General features: G+C 37.7%; 1 protein-coding gene across 4 annotated transcripts in view; it reads right to left on the bottom strand.

Annotated features, from left to right (window-relative positions):
- Positions 1–16203, bottom strand: part of SNX14 (sorting nexin 14) — an 87284-nt gene extending 71081 nt beyond the window's left edge. For all 4 annotated transcript variants that reach the window (XR_005720839.1, XM_040238842.1, XM_040238844.1 and 1 more), the window contains exon 1: positions 3739–16203. Coding sequence is in view for 3 of the 4 variants with exons in the window: in XM_040238842.1 (XP_040094776.1) it covers positions 3739–3878 (140 nt within the window). In the remaining variant the exon portion in view is untranslated. The remainder of the gene's footprint in view (positions 1–3738) is intronic.
- Between the last annotated feature and the right edge of the window lie 4496 nt (positions 16204–20699).

Below are 20699 nucleotides of genomic sequence, written 5' to 3'. Positions count from 1 at the left end.
ATTCCAAGCATGTTCCATGTTTTAAAACTCAATTAAGGACTTCCCTGGTGGAACACCACAGTTATGGCAGAAAGTGAAGAACTAAAGAGCCTCTTGATGAAAGTGAAAGAGGAGAGTGAAAAAGTTGCCTTAAAGCTCAACATTCAGAAAACAAAGATCATGGCATGTGGTCCCATCACTTCATGGGAAATAGATGGGGAAACAGTGGAAACAGTGACAGACTTTATTTTGGGGGGCTCCAAAATCACGGCAGACGGTGACTGCAGCCATGAAATTAAAAGATGCTTACTCCTTGGAAAAAAAGTTATAATCAACCAGACCACATATTAAAAAGCAGAGACACTGTTGACAAAGGTCTAGTCAAAGCTATGGTTTTTCCAGTACTCACATATGGATGTAGAGTTGGACTATAAAGAAAGCTGAGCACTGAAGAATTGATGCTTTTGAACTATGGTGCTAGAGAAGACTCTTGAGAGAGTCCCTTGGCTTGCAAGGAGATCCAACAAATCCATTCTAAAGGAAATCAATCCTGAATATTCATAGGAAGGACTGATGCTGAGGCTGAAACTCCAATACTTTGGCCACCTGATAGGAAGAACTGATTCATTGGAAAAGACCCTGATGCTGGGAAAGATTGAAGGCAGGAGGAGAACAGGACCACAGAGGATGAGATGATTGGATAGCATCACCAACTCCATGGACATGAGTTTGGGTAGGCTCCACAAGTTGTTGATCGACAGGGAAGCCTGTCATGCTGCAGTTCATAGGGTCGCAAAGAGTCGGACACAACTGAGAGACTGAACTGAACTGAAATGAACTGGTGATACAGTGGATGGGAATGTACCTACCAATGCAGGGACATGGGTCTGATCCCTGGTCGGGGAGACCTCACATGCCACAGAGCAACTAAACCCATGTGCCACAACTACTGAGTGTGTGCTCTAGAGCCTGCGGGCTGCACCTACTGAAGCCGATGTGCCTAGAGCCTGTGCTCTTCAACAAAAGAAGCCACCACAATGAGAAGTCCACACAACGCAACAAGAGAGTAGCCCCTGCTCACCACAACCACAGAAAGCGTGTGCAGCAACAAAGACCCAGCACAACAACAAAAACACTTAAATCATCAAAGTAATCACAAAATGTAGGCTCCAGTATTATGCACATTATACAGATTAGGGGACTGACTCAAATAAAAATTAAGATTACTTATCCAAAGTCATATAAAGTTAAAGGAGGAATCAGAATAAAATTCTTAACAGCCAAGCTTCAGATTCAAAACTTGCGACCACATGAATAAACTGCCTCAATAATAATGAAAACTCAACACAATAACTAGACCAAAGTACTCATAAAGAGTTACCTATTAATACTATTGATATTATATTATTAGGATTAACTTAAAAAATATTCCTTATAATACTCAAATATTCAATCCTACGATTAGCAAATCTATATAACTGTATATCCTAATCGTATGCTCTAATATATTAAATCAGTACTATAAAGATGATATCATAATTTGAAATACATAAAGTATATTACTCTACTCTTCCCATAAATCAGTTACAATGGTCCAAAGGTTATATCCGTTTATCTTTCCACAGATAAAATTCATAATTAATACTGAAAGAAAATTTTATATACTAAAGAACATCTTGAGAGATTTTTAGGGGTTAAAATTTCAAGACAATAAGAGAAAAGTTAATTTCAAAAAGAGTACTAGTCTAAGTTTAACCACATATTAACCAGGGTAGTTTTTGTTTGGTTGGTTTTCTGGGGAGGTGTGGGGTTGTTTGTTGTTGTTTTCTTTTCTTTTTGGCCATGCCATGAGGCTTGCGGGATCTTTTTTTTTTTTAACTTTTTATTTTACATGGGAGTATAGTTGACTAACAATATTGTGATAGTGTACAGCAGAGTGATTCAGTTATACATATCCATATAACCATTCTTTTTCAAATTCTTTTCTCATTTAGATTGTTACATAATGCCAAGCAGAGTTCCCTGTACTACACAGTAGGTCTTTGTTGGTTATCCATTTTAAGTATAGCAGTGGATCCTAATTCCCTGACCAGAGATCAAACCCAGGCCCCCAGCAGTGGAAGTCCAGAGTCTAAGCACTGGACCACCAGGGAATTTCCAACCAGGGGAGATTTTAAACTGAGAATTTCTTATAAAGTTATTTCTAAAAATTAACTGGTGAAATGCCTGTATAAAAATCATTTTTTGAAAATATGTACTAAGCATATCGTCTCATTTTTATAGTTCCACCGCTACACCCCCAATGGTGGCATGTACACAAAAACAATCTCATTCATAAATCCAACCACTCAGAGATCACACGTGTTATTTCCTTCTTTCTTTGCATAATACAAATACAGGGTACAGCGTTCAGATGTTATAAAGACATGATGCTATCCTATGATTCCTTAATAATATAGATGCTGGATGCTATGATTAAGTTGAAAACCTCAGAAATCTAGTTCAACCTGTTCCTACATAGTTGTCCTACTTGGAACACCTAAACTGACCTGGCTCCCAAATAAGATAAGTAAAGATGCCTGGACAAAACAATCATATAAAGTTGGCATATCTTTCATACTACACCTGTTTATCTGGCTTGAACTACTTTCCAGATGATAAAGTAAATAATTAATAGCTTCCAGTCTCTTAAGGATTCCACGTCCTCCATACTCTTAAAATCATTTTACCATCACAAAGTACATTTTCCAATAACATTAATCGCAATTTAAACCTAGTATTATATAACTCAGAATCAACTAACTAGAAAGCAAAGCCACAAGGGAATAAATCCAACTTCAACACAACCCCAGGAAACGGTTCTCTTAGAACAAAATCAATTTACCAAGTTTCATGCGAAAGTTTCCCCGATCTTATGCTTGGGGACCAATATCTCCAGATAAAGAGTAACGATGGTTGCACGTTCAGACTATGAGAGAAAACATGTAGGTGTTATCGCTGACAACTGCCTCACACGTCTTTCCACCAAAAGCAAATCTGGAAATAATTCTGAAATAATTTTGCCTCTACTACCTATTTCATCGCTACCGCTTCTAGAAATAACAGAATGAAAGACATCGACCAGTTTAGTTCAGAGGCAGAACCTTCCGCTTTCACAATGTCAACGAAATTAACCAATTTCACCTTTCAGTCTTCCCTTTAGAAATATTCTAGGGATGATAGTACTATTTTGCCTTCTGACTTCGAGTCAACAAATCTTTGCGGTGTTATTACCAACACCACCACTCCTTTGACGGAGAAAGCCTAGGCTGGGATCGCTTCATATAGGGTGGGCGTGTGCGCCCGGGGTGGGGAGGAGCGAGGGGAGTCAGTCAAGAACAGACCGCGACCGGACTTTGCAACTCTCCTCCGTCAGCTGACCGGACCGCCCTGACAGATTTTATTCCTCTGAAAAGCACAGACGACGGAAGCCCAGGTTTTAAGAAATGGGTGAAAACAAGGGAAGACTCGGGGCCGGGTAGTTGAGGAGCGAGGCCTTAGGACCCGGGGCACCCAAGCCCACCCGTCCGCACTTCCGGGCCCGGCGCCCCGCCCGGCTCCCCCGGGCCGCTCTCCCAGAGGCCCCCGCAGCTCGCCCCACGTCCCGCAGCTGCGCAGCCCGACGGTCTCCGCGCAGCGATGTAACACGGCCTGAGCCCGCAGCTTCGCGGGGGGTGGAGAGGAGGGCAGTGGCCGGCCGCCCCTGCGCCGCCGTCTTACCTGTTGAGGAGCAGGGAGGCGGCGCTAAGGCAGAGCAGCAGGAAGCAGAACAGCGGGTACTGGCGACAGATCTCGCGTCCCACGTCCAGCCGCAGACGCTGCTTCAGCTTCTCCCCCATAGTCCGCACCCAGGGCGCCATCTTCGTCGGCGTCGCTGAAACTGTACTAAAGACTGAGGCCGAGGTCTAGGCGACCCCCATCTATCGCCCGCGTCTCCACCCCCGGGGGGAGGATCGCGGCCCCAGACCGCCGGCGACCGGCGGACGGTCAGCCGGCTGCAGCCGCCCGAAGCCCCGCCCACGAGCCCCGCCGCGCGTGCGCGGCCACGCCCCCCGTCGGCCAGCGGGGACAGCCGCGAGACGTGTCCGACGTCAGCCGGCGGCGCAAGGCCCATCGCTTACCTCTCCGGTCTGGACCCTCGCACCGGCCTCCAGTGGAGAGCCCCGTTCCCCGGCGGCCGGCCCTTTGGAGAAATCGGGGGAAAGCTGCAGCGCCCAGTAACCGCCTGTATTGCGGAGGAGAAACAGAAGGATGTGCCCGAGCACAGGAGAAACTGCAGCCCCCTGCAGCCACCGGGCCCTGCCTGCGGTACTCCCGGAGCTCGGGGCCGCTGGGGACTGTAGTCTCTGGGACGCGCCCCTGCAGCGCTCTGCACGCCTCCTCTCCGTAGTCTCCGCTCTGCGTGGGGACAGGTCCAAGCTTTGGGCGACGCCCCAAGGGGAGGAGGGGGGGACACCTCTCAGCCCTTATTTTGCACGGGCCGCGCGCGGGTGAGTAAAACAACCCTGGAACATGGAAGAGTCAAACCCGCCGGGTCACCACGCTTGCGAGGAAGCATCTTTTACGTGCTCACGGGCGAGGTAGACTTTAGTGCACAGCAGCCCCGCAGACCTAACCAAAACGTGTTTGGGTGATACAACTTGGCAGGTTAAATCCCTTAATAGAGTCTCTTGGGGCTTTTGCTTTACCAAGTCATCACATTTCTCAATTTTAATTTCCTTTTTCTCCGCTACTCTGACAGATGCAGGAAGACAGTATCGTAATAAGATTTATTTAGGCGGTGCTCTAAGCAGTTTACCCTTCACACATTTAACTCCTGATATAGGTGCTCTGGTTTCTCCCATTTTACGGCTAGATAACTGACATTACTAAGGCAGAAAGGAACTTGCTCAGAATTACACAGCTAGCGAAACCAGGCTTGCAACTATTCTAACTACAGAGCCGGTTTTCCTGCTGCGTTTTTTTCATTCTTGGGAGGGTGAGCCTCCAAAATGCAGAGACAGAATGTTCAGAAATTATTTTTTTAAAACATAAAAAGGTGTATGGACAGCTTAATATGTTCCCATGTTATTCCGAATGCATGGGTCATCTTTAATTATGCATTGCTTCCAACGTAGCATCTATTAGTGCTATTTAATTTCACTGATATTACTAACCTTGATCACAAATTATACACGTTTCTAATCCTTTTAAGATCAACATTAATAAAATTGCTCTATCAGAGTAAGAACATGGTACAAACTCAAGATCCTACCTAGAATGGTTTACCAGTTCCACAATGGGATATAAAAGTATCAATTTCACCGATCCTCATCTTTTTGTATTATTTAAACGCACATCATAAATATACACTGTAAGACTACTCTGTAACATCGCTGGAAAGCTTAGTGCTTTTAAAAAATATTTTGAGGTACATAATTAAATTTTCAGCCTTTTTTTTTTTGGTGTCGTTTTAACTACCTATAACCCCTCTTGTTATTACCAAATTTTAAACTTTTTATTTTGTATTGGGGTACAACTAATTTTAACTAATTAACAATGTTGTGGTAGTGAACAGGTAAGGGACTCAGCCATAATATACATGTATCCATTCTCCTGCAAACGCTTTCCCATTCAGGCTGGCACATTACATTGAGCAGAGTTCCATGTGCTATACAATAGGTCCTTATTGGTTATCCATTTTAAAAATAGCAGTGTCATGATCTTTCAAAAGTCCCTTCCCCCACCACAACCATAAATTCACATAACCCCTCATTTATATGAACATTCTAGGGCTAAACTGAAGTATAAATAAAAGGTGTATGTTGAATTAATCTACATGTATCAAGTACCTACTGTGGACTTGAGTACTTTATACTTGGGTAAGTTACTTCATCAAACTTTTCAGTAAGTTATATTGCCCTTTTTTTCTGTTTAAAAAATTTGCTTCCGTATTTGTAAGCTCATTCTGAAATTCCTGTTCAATTTTTCAGAGAGCCACTACATTTTAATGATAAAATATTTTGTTCTTTCAAATTAGACATCTTAACAACACCCAACTCCTTTCCCTTATGGTTTTCTTTGCAGGAGCAATTAGAATATAAGCCAATTAGACAATAGACAAATTTTCATATTGCTCTTATGCTCAGAAATGGAAAAAGTAAAAACAAATTCCTGCTATAGAAAACTCGATAAAAATCCAGTCTAAAAGAAGAAAAAAAAATTCCTATGGATCAGACTTAATCTAATGAAGTAAAATTTTTACTCCATTAAATGTTTTTTCTTTACATTATGGCCTAGTATCCATGTCTGCTTCCCTGATGGCTCAGCTGGTGAAGAATCCACCCCCAATGTGGAAGACCTGGGTTCAATCCCTGGAGAAGGGAATGGTACCCACACTTCAGTATTCTGACCTGGAGAATCCCATGGACTGTACAGTCCATAAGCAATTTTTATTTCATTTCATCCAGGTCAGCAGTCATACACAGAGCTTGAGATTTTTTTTTTCCAACTTTTTGTTAAAAGATATGAACTTCCTGGGAACTTCCTAGGTGGTCCAGTGGCTAAGACTGCACTCCCAATGCAGGGAGCTAGGGTTCAATCCCTGGAGGGGGCTAGATCCTACATGCTACAACTAAGATCCTACATACTTCGACCTCCGAAGCAGCCAAATACTAAAGAAAAAAAAAAGATATGAACTTCTAGTGAGGATATGGGATAGCCATAATCAATCCAGGTTCGGGAACCAGCTTCACCTTCTACTAGCAGTTTCACTGAGCACATTTAACTTGGTGTATCTCAAACTCAATATCCTCAACTCTAAAGGTTACATTCCTCAGAAGTCTTAAGAGATTAAATTGGGTAGAAAGTAGCTATTAAGTAGCTATTATTTACAATGCTTAATACAAAAAATGTTTATTTTATGGATTAACGTGACAAAAAAGCCAAACCAATTAGCTTTATTTGGATTTTAACAACCTAAAATGACAATGACATAAAATCAAAGCTGTGAGATAGCTTGGAAGCAAGTCCAGAAGTTTGTTGCCTGCCCTAGAGTTCTAGACCTGCACTGTGCTATACTGTAGCCACTATCCATTATCTTGCTATTGAACACTTGAAATGTGGCTAAAGAGATGTGCTGTAAGTGCAAAATAGACATCAGGATTTGAAGGCTTAATATGAAAACAATAGTATAAACTATCTCAACTTTCAAAAGTTGATTACATGTTAAATGGTATTTTGGAAATAATAGGCTAAAAATTAACCTATTTCTTACTTTTGTAATATACTGAGTAGAAAATTGCAAATGTGGCTTGTGCTTTATTTCTACTAGACAGTGATACTAATATTAGTATCCAGACTAATATTAGTTGTGGAGAGACTGGACAATTAAAAGCATAAACTTTTTATAAAAGCCAGTTATCACATATGCTACTGGTACATTCTCAAACTATAAATAGTAAATGGTTAATAATGCATTCATCTAAAGGGCTCATAAACATCAAACTACAGATTCTCCATTTTAATGTTTATTAAATTAGCAAATAAATGTAAGGCACTGTACTAAATGTGGTGGCAGATAAAATGATTTAGACGCTTTCTTGCTGACCTCCAAAGGCTTACAGTCTAGTGAAGGAGACATGTCACCTAAGAAAAATAATGTATCATATAGGGCATATTTATATATAAAGGCTGTAATAGCTTTTTTTTTTTATAGGGCATATTTATATATAAAGGCTGTAATAGCTTTTTTTTTTTTTTAATGACAGTTGCTGGGAAAGGGAAACTTTCAACTGGTTGAGGATCAAGAAAGTCCTCTGGGAAGACAATATATTTGAACATACGAGGATTTATCTCTGCTTTCACTTAATTTTCAGAAGTGATGCAGCACAAGGCAAAGTATTTAAAATGCTTCAGAAATTTGAAAAGATGGGTGTTGAGTACTTGAATCCCTAGTGACTACGCCTACTTAACTCTGATGACCCTAAATATACACCAGATTTTAACTGTAGAGGGCCACTGTTTGTGTGGCATCTGAGTATGTAAAGGAAAGGACAGAGGAATACTTACCCCTTGGAGCCATTTCAGCCTCTCCCTCTCACAGCTGCCTCCTGTGATTTGGAGTATGATCTCCTATCACAGGAATCTCAAAGCATCGATGTTCTTGCTTTACCTTTTGTGGCATGTTCTTTTTAGTCTTAATTTTACATTTCCTATTAGCCTCATCTCCATACAACCTATCCCTATGTATCAACCTCTGGACATGATAATACCTGTAAAAGGATTAATCTGCCTTCTATACCTCAAGATATGTTCCCTTCATTGGTTTTCAAAAGAAAGAACTCATTACAATGGAGAATATGCAACTGAAGGAAGACCATTAAGGGACTTTTTGATAGGAGTTCAAGATGTAAAAACGCAGCTACTTTCGTATTTAACCAACCCCCACTTTTCTGTGCAGTCATGAAGACAGACATCCAACGATAAGATATCAGTAGATATGAAGAACTACTACTTTACAGAACCAGTGGATCAAAGAAACACTCTCTGGGTAAAAGCTATCTAAGCTTGAAATTCTGAGCTGTTTCTTAGCACCAAAAATTAAACTTCATGTTTGTCATTTTACTTCTAAGATATGTTGGAATAACCATCCTCTCAAACCTCACTTTGATGTTAATAGGTCATAACTTCAGAAAATATAAAATTTTGATTAAAAACAAAATATATTCACCTGCCTGTTGATAGGGTTTTCCAGGTAGCATCTGTGGTAAAGAATCCACCTGTCAATGCAGATGGAAGAGACATGAGTTTGATCCCTGGGTTGGGAAGATGCCCTGGAGTAGGAAAGAGCAGCCCACCCCAGTATTCTTGCCTGGAAAATTCCATAGAAAGAGGAGTCTGAGAGGCTACAGTCCATGGAATCACAAAGAGTCGGTCAGGGCTGAGGTCAGGTGTACACACACCTGTTGGTAAATATTAAAGATTGGAAAAGGCCCTTATAATCTAATACTGCTATCCTTTGTATAAGATGGTCAATGTTTTCTTGTCTAAGGTTTTTTAAAGTTAGTTTTCCTTTAAATGAGTAACACTCCACCTTATTTCTTATGTTGACTAGACAATGGCTTTCATAAAAAGAAAAATGCTAACTATATTCAGATGTTTAAATATAGCTTTCAACTGACTTCAGTAACTTGAAAATATTTTGGAAAGCCTTTGTAATCATTCCTCTTATCTCTCAGTAGCTGTTTTCTAAAATATAAAAACAAAAGCATTTGCCATGGTACTTATAAACCCACCATGCAACTAGGGTTGGTTCAGAATTGTGAAGATCACTAATACTGGTACTTCAATTATAGTAAGGTTGCTAACAAATAATTTAAAATAAATTTTTATATTCCTTTCATATAGATAGAAACTACTGTATTTGGTCAACTGAATCCAATTAAAAATATAAAAAAAAAAAAAAAACCACAACTCCATACAGTATATCTAAATAGAAATCTTGAACAGTTAAGTAATTTTGGAAATTTTTATTGAAACAATTTTATTTGAAAATTATTCCTATATAATGAGTTACCATTTAGGTTTTTAGCTCAGAAGAACACATTTCAAAACAGTCTGAATTCTGAGCATTATCAAAGTCATATGGCCTATATGCTTAGATTTTGTGAAAACAGTTCAAGATATGTATTTATTCAATATAATTGAATTATCCAGATGTTCAGTGAGCACTTCTCTTCCATTTTGTTTCAAAAATAAAAAAACCACCACCAACCCATGTAACTTAAAAAAAAAATACAGCTCACTTTCAGTTCTGTATCTCCAAAGACTAAGAAAGCTTCTCCAAGAATGCACAGAAACACTGATGGCAGGGTTGGAGCAATTTTTGTAAAGCCTCAGAGATAAGAGACAAACAACAAATAACACCTACCTAAATACACCTTTACATGTACTGGATTTTCAAATGTTGATAATACTTCATGTATTATCCCTAAATTAGTTAAGCCTATTTACTCAATCTCTGCCAAGTTTCATAGCCTTTTACCACTGACAGCACAAGTGTTTAGCTTGCTCAGTCACGTCTGACTCTGCAACGCCACGGACTGTAACCCGCCAGACTCCTCTCTCCACAGGATGGATTCTCCAGGCAAGAATACTGGAGTGGGCTGTCATTCCCTTCTCGAGGGGATCTTCCCCACCCAAGGATTGAACCCTAGTCTCCTGCACTGCATGCAGATTCTTTACTGAGTCACCAGGGAAGCCCCATAAAGCAGCCTATGAAACTGTTATTAGTAACAGCAGAGGATGGGAAATGGTAATGAACATGTAATAAACACTGTTGACAGAAAATGAATTTGAAGGATCATAGCAACAGTAAATATGACTTTAATGTTTCTGAAGATTCTTCTTGCAATTATGAAGCACAGAAATACCATATTTGCAAATATTGTCAGATTAAAGTTACCTTCAAGCAGAAGTTGATAAATTTGGGGTTTTGACTTACACATAAATAGCTGTTACAAACCTGCAGCACAAGCAGTAAAGGAAAAAAAAAAACAAACAAACAGCGAATGGCCTTGTATTAGCTCCAGAAAGCCAAGATTTTTGTTGTTCTAACTACATGTTCCTCAGGGATACTCTGTGATCATTTTAATTCACCTGCAGCAAGAAGACTTTACTATTTTCGCTGAAGAGGATTTCTGAGTGCTTGGCTTAGAAGGGTAGGGTGGGGACACCCATTAGTAAGATACCAGAAATGTGAAGAGCACCAAAGAAAGACAATGCTAGCAGTTTGTTTACAAGGCAATATCAATGGAAGGTTAAGACTAGAAGGATGAGCTCAGGCCAAATTATAAAATTTTAATTTACATGTTTGGCTTGCAGTTTACTTCTACTAGACAGTGCTATTGTAGAAATAGATATGGACAGTGATTATAATGTGCCACTTATAAATGTGGAACCACTTAAAAGTATTTATAAATACAAAGTTCAGTCAGACATGAACTTCTCAAAGGGTATGGTGGGACCTGGATAGAGGATTTTTAGGCTTATTCAGTAACAAGTCATCAAATGTAGCTGTGTGATAAGTTAACAGTATATAACCACTGACAGAGCAAAGCACTCTATCAGGTACAGCAAAGAGCTGAAAAGGCAAACCTGCACATAACACAAATTAATCAAATCCTGACATTAAAGCAGAGCAGGAGTCCACACAGATGTGACATGAAGCTGGAAATAGTAATTGAGATCAAGGAAACAAGTATAGAAGGAAAAAAAAGGGCAATAAAATAGATAAGAACAAGACAGTCACAGAGAGAACCAGCAAAGCACCAAGGAAACTTTTCAAGGAGAGCGATTCAGGGTGTTAGAAAAGTGAAAGCTTTGGGGGGACTTTCCTGGAGGTTCATGGTTAAGACTCTGCGTTTCCAATGCAGGGGTTGAGGGTCTGATCCCTGGACAGGGAGCTAAGACCCTATATGCCACACAGGGAGGCCAAAAATTTTTAAACCTTTTTTTTCCAAACCCTTTTTGGTCGTACAGTGCTGCTTTTGGGACCTTAATTCCCTGACTTTGGATCGAACCCAAACAGTGAAATTGCCAAGTCCTAACCACTGGACCATTAATTCCTTAAAGCTTGTAAAAAATATAATTTTCCTACTGGGCTACTGGTATCCTGTGAACAGTTCTTAAAAATAGAGGGGAGAGGAAAATCAACTTAAGAGTTATCATTCCCAAACCACCAAGCTCCCTAGGAAAAGGTGCAATAAAATGCTTCATTCTGACAATAAAACATTAATACATGATGTTAAAGAGAGTTACTGGGGATGGGCAGGAAGAGATTGCTGATGCTTACGAGAACATTTACACTCTATAATTTCTAGAAAATATATAAATCAGTATCAGTAGTAAAGCAAATTTGGGAGGCTAGTTTGGCAGTTACACTGTCTTCTGTGTCCTGATTAGGTTAACAGCCTTAAACCAAATGAGTTTTGCCAAGAATTTCAGAACTGAGAGCCTGTAAGTAAATGAACACTAATTCTAAAATTTTAAAAACACAAGTCACTAGCACAAAAAAAGTAGACTCATATTGCTCATTTTGACTGATATCTGTTACAGAGGTTGACTCTAAACTAGTAAAATGTTAAGAGTAATTTAGGGAATTTGGGGTAATTTGAATAATGCTCTGTGAACTATATAGGGCTTGACAGTTTTCTTCCTCAGAACATACAGCTTTAAAATTTTTTTTAAAAAAAGCAAGATTTGTCCTACCCTCTCTCAGATAACAAGTAAAATAAAAATATGCCAGGAAATGTTCATAACATATAAGGTATAACAGGGCAAATGATCAGTACAATGTACATTTCCTGTATTTTATAAAATTAAGCCTTCACAAAAAAATGTGTAAATGAAGCAAAAAATCCTCTAGGGAGAGTATTTTTTTAAAATACAAGTTGTATCTCATAGAAGAATGTAAGCTTGCAAAATAGTGGGTTGGCCAAAAAGTTTGTGTTTCTCTGTAAAATCTTGGGGGAAAACTCAAACTTTTTGGCCAACTCAACATCATAATTTAACAGCATCTCTTTTTACAGAAAACTCAGAACCAAAGAAGTTATATGTATGTGTGCTGATAGTTCCTTTCATTAAATGTCTCAATGATTTAAGAAAAAAATACCATTTTTCACCTAGAACTCTTGGGGAAATAAGGGAGTATCTATTAAGTCATTGGATTGTGAGACAGTCTTTTGCTTGAACAACCTATACTTCTCTAAGTTTATATAAAAGTGAATATAACACAGGCTACATCACTCTTACTGGAATGTGAAAGCCACTATAAAATGCAAGAGATTAGTGGGTCTTATCTCCATCACTTTTAAAGAATCTAGATACACTAGCTGAAAACTTAGCCAAGATTTTTGGTATCAAAAACCCTGAAAGTCAGTCTCTCCCTTGATATCAACTAATATTTAATATAATAAAACCTATTTAAAATGGTTTTAAGGGGGAGTTCCCTGGCAGTCCACTGTTTAGGATTTGGTGCTTTCACTGTCATGGCCTGTGTTCAACCCCTGGTTGAGAAACTTATATCCTCCCAAGTCACACAGTGCAGCCAAAAAAAAAAAAAGTTTTAAAGTATTAAAAAAAAAAATGGTTTTAATACTTGGAAGAGGTCCTTAAGAACAGGCAAAACGATCTAAAATGTTTCAATTGCCTTAAGCAGAAAAATTTGTTTAAGGATTTAGACCCTCTATTCAGCAAAGACAGGATATGACAAAAGTGTAAAAAAAAATTCTGTAAGTAGGTTAACATGGACTCTCACCAAATCCCAGAACATCAAGTTTGGAAAACAGGTTTGAGAGAGCCCTGCCAAAATACGGAATGCAGTCTCATTAACTGGTAAAAGAACATACAGGAAGGTACGCTGTATTAAATATAAATGGATGGAGGAAAAAAAAGAAATGGGAGTTCCCTAGTGGTCTAGTGGTTAGGATTCAGCTCTTTCACTGCTTTGACCTGAGTTCAGTCCCTGGTCAGGAAACTGAATCCACAGGCCGAGCTTAAAAGAAAAAAAAAGGTTAAAACTAAACAATGCTGAATGAGTGCTTCTTCCATGTTCAGAAATTGTATGCTTAAATAAAACCTATTGTACTATTACCCCCAAAAAGGTCTTGCAAAATAATCTGCTTTGCCCAGTTAATAATGCCACTAAATTTGCAACCTTAGTCACAAAATGTCTTCTATATACCAATTAGCATACTAGGTGCTGTTCTCTTTTCAAGTAAGATTTATTCAAACTTTTCCTAGACAATTTAAAAGAGCTGTGATACAGAGATTAAAGTGATTTATTCTAATAAATCCAAGATAGTGTACACCATGCTGTTGTATTTTATTCTATTTTTAAACTGACTTTAATTTCAACAAATTAAAAGATGAACTGACACTGTTCATTTTGCAATCAAGAGGACTATAAGAAAAGCAGCCAATTTTCATGGGAAAGATGAGTGACAAAGAAAAGGCAAAACCTCAAGCTTTCAAGAGTGGAAAAGGTAAGAAATTTATGTGCCTGAGGGTTGCAGGCCTGTTTTCAGGGTCTACCCGCCTCCTCAAAGCAAATAACTCGCCTAGGAGGAGTCCATGTCCCTACAATTGAGCACTCTTTTCTGGCCCTGGAGAGGTAAACTTGCTTGCCTGCCAGCTCCCAAGGAAACGAAAAAAGGCCTGTTAGCCCTTGTGTTCTCACACACACAGAACTTACAGACAGCTGTCTCAGGGGGCAGGCCCAGAACACCAGGTCACTTTTATCAACCTTTCTTCCATATAATAAATACAAAAAATACAGTCACCAAACATTTGAGAAAAATCAAAAAAGCACAGAGAAGTGAAGTATTTCAATGCATTCTACTACAAACTGGTTATCTTTCCAAAAACCTACATATTTCAAGAGTGAGCAAGACAGTCCACATATAAATAAGAGAAGCCTGCTCTACTGCTGGTATTTAGTCAATAAATGCTGTGGGGAGAAAAAGTAACAAAAAAGTATAGTTAGTTAATAGGAATTGGGAGATTTGGGAGATGAGTAAGTAGTGTGTGCTGTTTCATCAACAGTGAAGAACGGATACTAGAACAGATGCAGCAGTAGTAGCCTAAGTGTAGTCTGAGTAATGACAGTAATCAATTGAACTAGTTTAGGGGAGGGGAAAAAAAAGGACTACAGTAAGCCAAATGTCTCACATGGGGTTTTAAAAAATAAACTGCTTAAACTTAGTAATTGAAAGACATGAGGTTAACTAAGAACTAAAGACAGGAGTCATTCCTCTGTTAACTGATTAGGGTGTGAGCAGAGACGAAGACTTTCACATTCTGCGCTGTGTCTTTTGTTTTCCAGGTACAGGTTTTAAAATTTTCCTTTGAAGGACTATCAAGTTAAAATATCAACTAAGCACATTTAAGCATAAATACCACCTTTAATCCATCACTACTCAAACAAGTAGGTATATATAGTTGAGAAAATGCCTTAAATTCAGAGCCTCTTGTCTTCTCAAAGGGATTTAATTTTGAACCAGCAACCAACTCTAAGGTTCATATTAAAACTTTTCATACAGATGTAAAAATTATTTTTAAGTATGGCTTACTCTTAGTAACAATTGTTTCACTATGTTCATGTATAGTTACCTAGCTTTGAAACTTTTCTCAAGTATGACTACTACTTTCCAAAGTACTCTACATAAGAACTTTACACAAACTTTATGGACTCAAAACTAGACTTGTAAGCAGAACAAGAACTCAATCTTGAAGTACCCCTTCCTCATAAACATAAGTATAGATGGGACTTGGTAGGCCAATACTTTTTTGTTCAGCAGTTGGGAATTAACACCAGCATGAAGAAAAATTGTTGGGCTAGGCTGTCTTGATAAATAGATATAAATCCCACAGCCAACTGCTCCCTTCAAGACCTTTTTAAGGTCAAACAAGACAATTTAAAATATGGATCTTCGTGATCTTAATTTGCCTTAAAATTCAGTATTCCATGTTCATTAATTTTTTAAAGCTTTCCATGTTGTAAGTGGCTCAAAATTTTCGATTCCAAGTTAACAAGCCACAACTAAGCCAAATCCAGCCTAATAAACTAAACTGAAAATTCATTTCCAAACTAAAAAATACTTTGAAAAGTATTTTTAAATGCCCGTCTAGCACCATTTAATTCGGATTTCCCTGCCTTGGAAAGACTTCTGTTCTAGGAGGCAAAAGAAACCCCATACACTGAAGAACTAATTAATTAAACAAGTACTGGCAGTAATTTAAATAGACTGATCAAGACACCGAGCAGCAGAAAGGATAAGCCACAGAATCCACTGTTGGGCGCTTAACTGCTGATACTGTCTGTCCTAACACTAAATGGATCGTCAAGAAACCAATGAAGATTTAACATGTAACTTTAGAATAAAAGTTTTCCACCATGTTTTAATTCTATTTATAAATAAATTGGAAGTTAGGCAGGGTTCCTAAAAGAAATTACACCTGTCAACGTTGAAGGAATCCTAGGAATTCAACTTCTGCAAATTCACGTGAATTTTTACTGTTTCAAGAAGTTTTACCAAAACTACAATGTATATTACACGTGCCTGTGGCTGCAGAGAATTGAAGTGTACTCCATTAATTTTTGGATGACCTTTGACATGTTCTTCATTTATTTACCTCCAAGCTCATTCCAAATATTAAATATACTAACAGTATATATGCTTTTCTAATTTCTCCTGATGTGTCAAATAGAGCAATTCTAGAGGCCTAACTCCTGACTCCTCCCAATTAAAGCAACATGAATAAATACCATTCATAGTATTTTTAACTATAAAAAGTTTTTAAACTATTCTCTTGAAAATGAAGTCATTAGAGAATTTTTTAAACTCATGACTTTTTAAACAATTCTGTGTTCAAATGACGCAGTACTGGCATTTTATAATTCCCATTAAAAAAAAAAATCAGGACACAAGTTGAAATGCAAAATTGTGATACAAATGGCATGACTAATCAAACCTCTTCATCTCATTTGAAAGTATACAATAGAGCCACACCAGATGTTAGAACTCTTCTGATGTCATGGTATGTGTCTACAGCTGGAAGACTGATTTTGTAATGTGCAACTCTTCTACACGTTACTATACTGTGAACACAACCCTAATCATGTTTTCTTAATCTGTGGTAATGTCTGGTCCACATCAAAACGTTTGTCCTTTGCCTTGTAGTAGCAGTAACTGGTTGTAGTTCATAAATGACTTTAAATGTCAATTCCCTTAGGTATCCCCAAAATAAGTTAGTATTTGGCATCACAGAATCCTTTCAGAACTAAAGTCAAGAAATGACCATTCAAAAACATTACAGATAGCAACTTCAGATTAGAACTTGTTTTAAACCACTTTACAAAGGAAAGAAAATCAGATATTCACTGAAGCTTATGGTAAATTATTCTAAAATAACCTTATCTTGATTCTATTTGCTTGTGTTAAAAAAAATTTTCGGAAACTACACTTGAAGACGCTAATTTCCAAAATGGTTTATTGGAACTTCTCCCCCATCCAGAAAGTCTGTCAGCAGTCTTGATTACCAACAAGAAAAAAAGTACTAGTTTGGCATCTGCACAGGGAGTCAAATAGGCAATGTAAATGGTTTTCAAAATCCTCTAGTAGTTTTTAAGAATTTTTCAGGTATAAAACTTCCATGACTGTTCTGAAATGACAAAAACTTTTTTCAATCATCAGTATAAACTTTAGTAATCCTAACACAAACTATTAAACTCTGTACCTAAAAGGATCTTCATGAAGTGAACAAAGCTATCACCCTCCCACCAAGAAATTCTAGGGCTGAGCCAAAATCTCCTGAATGTATTTACAAGTTCCCCATTCTTTGATAATGACTTGCCAATTTTGCTCAATCAAACACCTTTTAAGCTGAATTCACCTACCTAACCTCATTTGCGCAGTCACCTAAATGTACATTAAAGCAAAAGTTTGTTCACTCCCCTCTCCTGTATTAGTTACTACCTCAATTACTCATTTCCAAACCTTCAAAGAGTGATAAGAAAATGGAACGCTGAATGGTGGGGGTATGTTACCAGAAAAGCAAAACCAAATTACCATTAACTTCTTGAGTCCACTGGCATGTGTGTGACCAGAGTGTTTTCGTTAATTAAGTGGAGACCAACATTTATCCTATACATCACCTCCCTATCATGTGCTTCAATCAGGGATCTTGGGGAATCTGTTTTGGTATTACCGTTGGCTACTTATTTTGAATGTATGGATAATTAAAAGACGAAAAGACCCCTAAAGATTCCAAGTGTCTATTTTAAAAGCTGTTAAATGAAAAACGATGAAATGGAGGACACCCACAATAATTCTTGGACTCCTGGAGATCCTAAGACATGCTACAAAAATAGGTCTTTATTCTTAGGAAAATATAGTCAGAGCTAGCTTCCTTATGCTATACATAAAATCTTAACATCAGAGGCAGTACAGATAGTACAGATAGTTTTTGAACTGATCTCCAAACAAGCACAAACCCACTACGTTGAAAAGAACAGGTAATTTTGAGGTTTTTGGCAAAAGACAGTACTTCACACATCTAATCCAAATCAAAGAGCCTGCAGACAGTTTTCAGTGAGATAAAAGGAATGAAATAAATATAATTTCTACAGATAAATATATGTAAGAGAATTTAAATAAGCTAACAGAACTAATTTTTTTAAATAAAAATACTAGTCAGGTACAAGCTTTTGTTTCTCAATGCCAGACTTCTAGATGTTTATCAGACTACTGTTAATATCATTAAAAACCTAATCTTGGGCCAGGGCACTAGTTTTAATACTATTTTGCATTCATAAAAAAGATTTTCTTTCAACTGAATGCTCCTGGCCCTGAAAAATATTTTAGGCATATTACTGAAGGCAGACTGTGGTACTAATAAAACTTGTATCTTAAGTACTTTTTTAAAAAGTGACAGACAAAAAAGTCCATCCACTAATTTGCCCACAGTTAAAAATGTCTTTGAACATTGGCTGATAATTAGCATCTTAAGAAAAGTAGTGGCATGCCCTATTGAGTGGTATGACTGAGTAATTAATACTACACTTTAAAACATCATCCCCACAAGTCTGTTCATTTTATGTATTGTTATTTCTTGATTCATTTTAAACCCACCATTGAATTCCTATGGTCAGATTAAAAGTTTATGGTATATATCACTGGGGAGAAAATGACCATGGTGGGTATTCTTAAAGTTTTAGGAACCTGAGCAATCATTTACTCTAGGGGGGTAGCTCCCTCACCTACATGGAGAAGTCCTACTCTGTAATTTCTCCCCTTAAATAGACTATATGTCATGCTCTGTTTGGTCTTTTTTCCTATGTTTCTGAACAGTGACTTTTGGCTTAGCAGTCAAAACAGCTGTCCTGAATGTGACAGTTTTGCCCATCTAGCATGATATTCACCCTCATTAAATCTTTTCAAATAGATTCATACAAGTGAATACCCGAGGTCACTCCATCAATCAATTCCTATGCATGCTATTCCTATTTTATCATGAAGAAAGTGTAAATCATTAAATCAGACTTGCAGTCATTGGTAGATTTCTCATGATGCTACAACAATGGCCGTCATGAGTGTGCAACCGCTTTTTGTGCTAAACCCCCCATTCATTTCTAACATCTGATTCAATCACAATGCTGAAAAACCTCCCACAAAATGCATGATTGGGAGAATATATCTAACACAATTTTCTCACAAAGCAACTTTCTGAAAACTGATTAACTAAAGTGATGATCACTTTTGATTGCCAAGTAGTCTGCAGAAACAAAATCTTGCGTCTGCTTTGGTTAGGTAACTCAAGTTTGTTTTGTTATTTTTCAACAATCAGAATGCTTTAAGGATACATTTTCACCCCAAGGAAGGGACTTGATTCTTGGATTTAAGACCCATTCCTTGACAATTATATACAAAATTTCTTTTAACTTGTCATCTATCCATTCTTTGAAGCTGTCAAAGCCAAGAACCCATAAACAAATCACAAATATCAATAACCTACATTAGTTAACATTCCCCTTTTTTTAACATGTTGACATTTTCACTAAAGGATTAGTTATTTTTGCATTTCCATTTCTCATATCCCATGACATTCCATAAAAATTGCATTATTGCTTTATAGGCCACACAACATTCAAAAGTATGTTTATATGCATTGCCTGTTTTCCTTGATCTGATAAGAGTTTGATACTGATTTTACTACAGAAATTTAAGTTTGAAAATACCAGTTAGTATTTCTTCTCAGTACTTAATTGTTCACATCACTAATCACTACATGCATATTTAGCTCTGATTATATTGCTCAAAAACTGCACCCATTATCAGAACAGTGCAAATGATTATTTAATTTTAAAAGTAATTATAATGGCTTAAATTCAAAGTTAGTCAAATGAACACTGTCAAGTAATTTCACTTGAGTGTGTATATATTTAATCACCACTGTTTACATTACCCATCAATTCTTCACAAAATTTTTTAATATCAGTTTTTCCTCCCAAATCCCCAAACTAAGAATGCCAAATAGTCTTGGAAACCCACAGCTCCATATTTTAATATTTTCTTAAGAACACATTTGTGAACTCACAAAAATGTTCATCTTTCAACTTTGACAATGCAGTTCTTACTTAAGTCAAACAAACCTGTTCTAAAATCCCAACAAATAATTCTGAGAATTAACTTAAACACCTTGACAGTGTCCCTTAAAAAGGGTATGACAGTAAAGTGCCAATAGGCATGGCAATGACCTCTTTGATGGGATCATTTAACTCCTTGGACCTGGGAAGTGCCAGCACCAAGGATTACACTGAGATTCAATTTTACTGAAGGCTACATTTAGTTTACCCACTTTCCACAACCTATTACTCATTTTATGTTAGAATGAAATGTAAATGTTTTGTGTAGCCCTCAAACTTACACTAAGATTTGAGAGATGTACTTTAAAAAAGCACGGGGTAATATATAAAATCAGTGGCAAAAAGTTTCATTAAGCACCAGGAACTAATTTTTGTCACCCCATACTCATTTTGTAGGTAATGTTTCAATAACCGGCAAGGCACATTTACATATATTCCAATGAATACTTATTGACAAATTTTAAATTACACTCTATGTCCCAGCTATCCCAGTAAC

The sequence above is a fragment of the Oryx dammah genome, unplaced genomic scaffold (assembly GCF_014754425.2).
Source record: "Oryx dammah isolate SB20612 unplaced genomic scaffold, SCBI_Odam_1.1 HiC_scaffold_4, whole genome shotgun sequence".
NCBI classification, from domain to species: Eukaryota; Metazoa; Chordata; class Mammalia; order Artiodactyla; family Bovidae; genus Oryx; species Oryx dammah.
The sequence above is the reverse complement of the archived record's forward strand: the minus strand, read 5'-3'. Positions and strand labels throughout refer to the sequence as shown.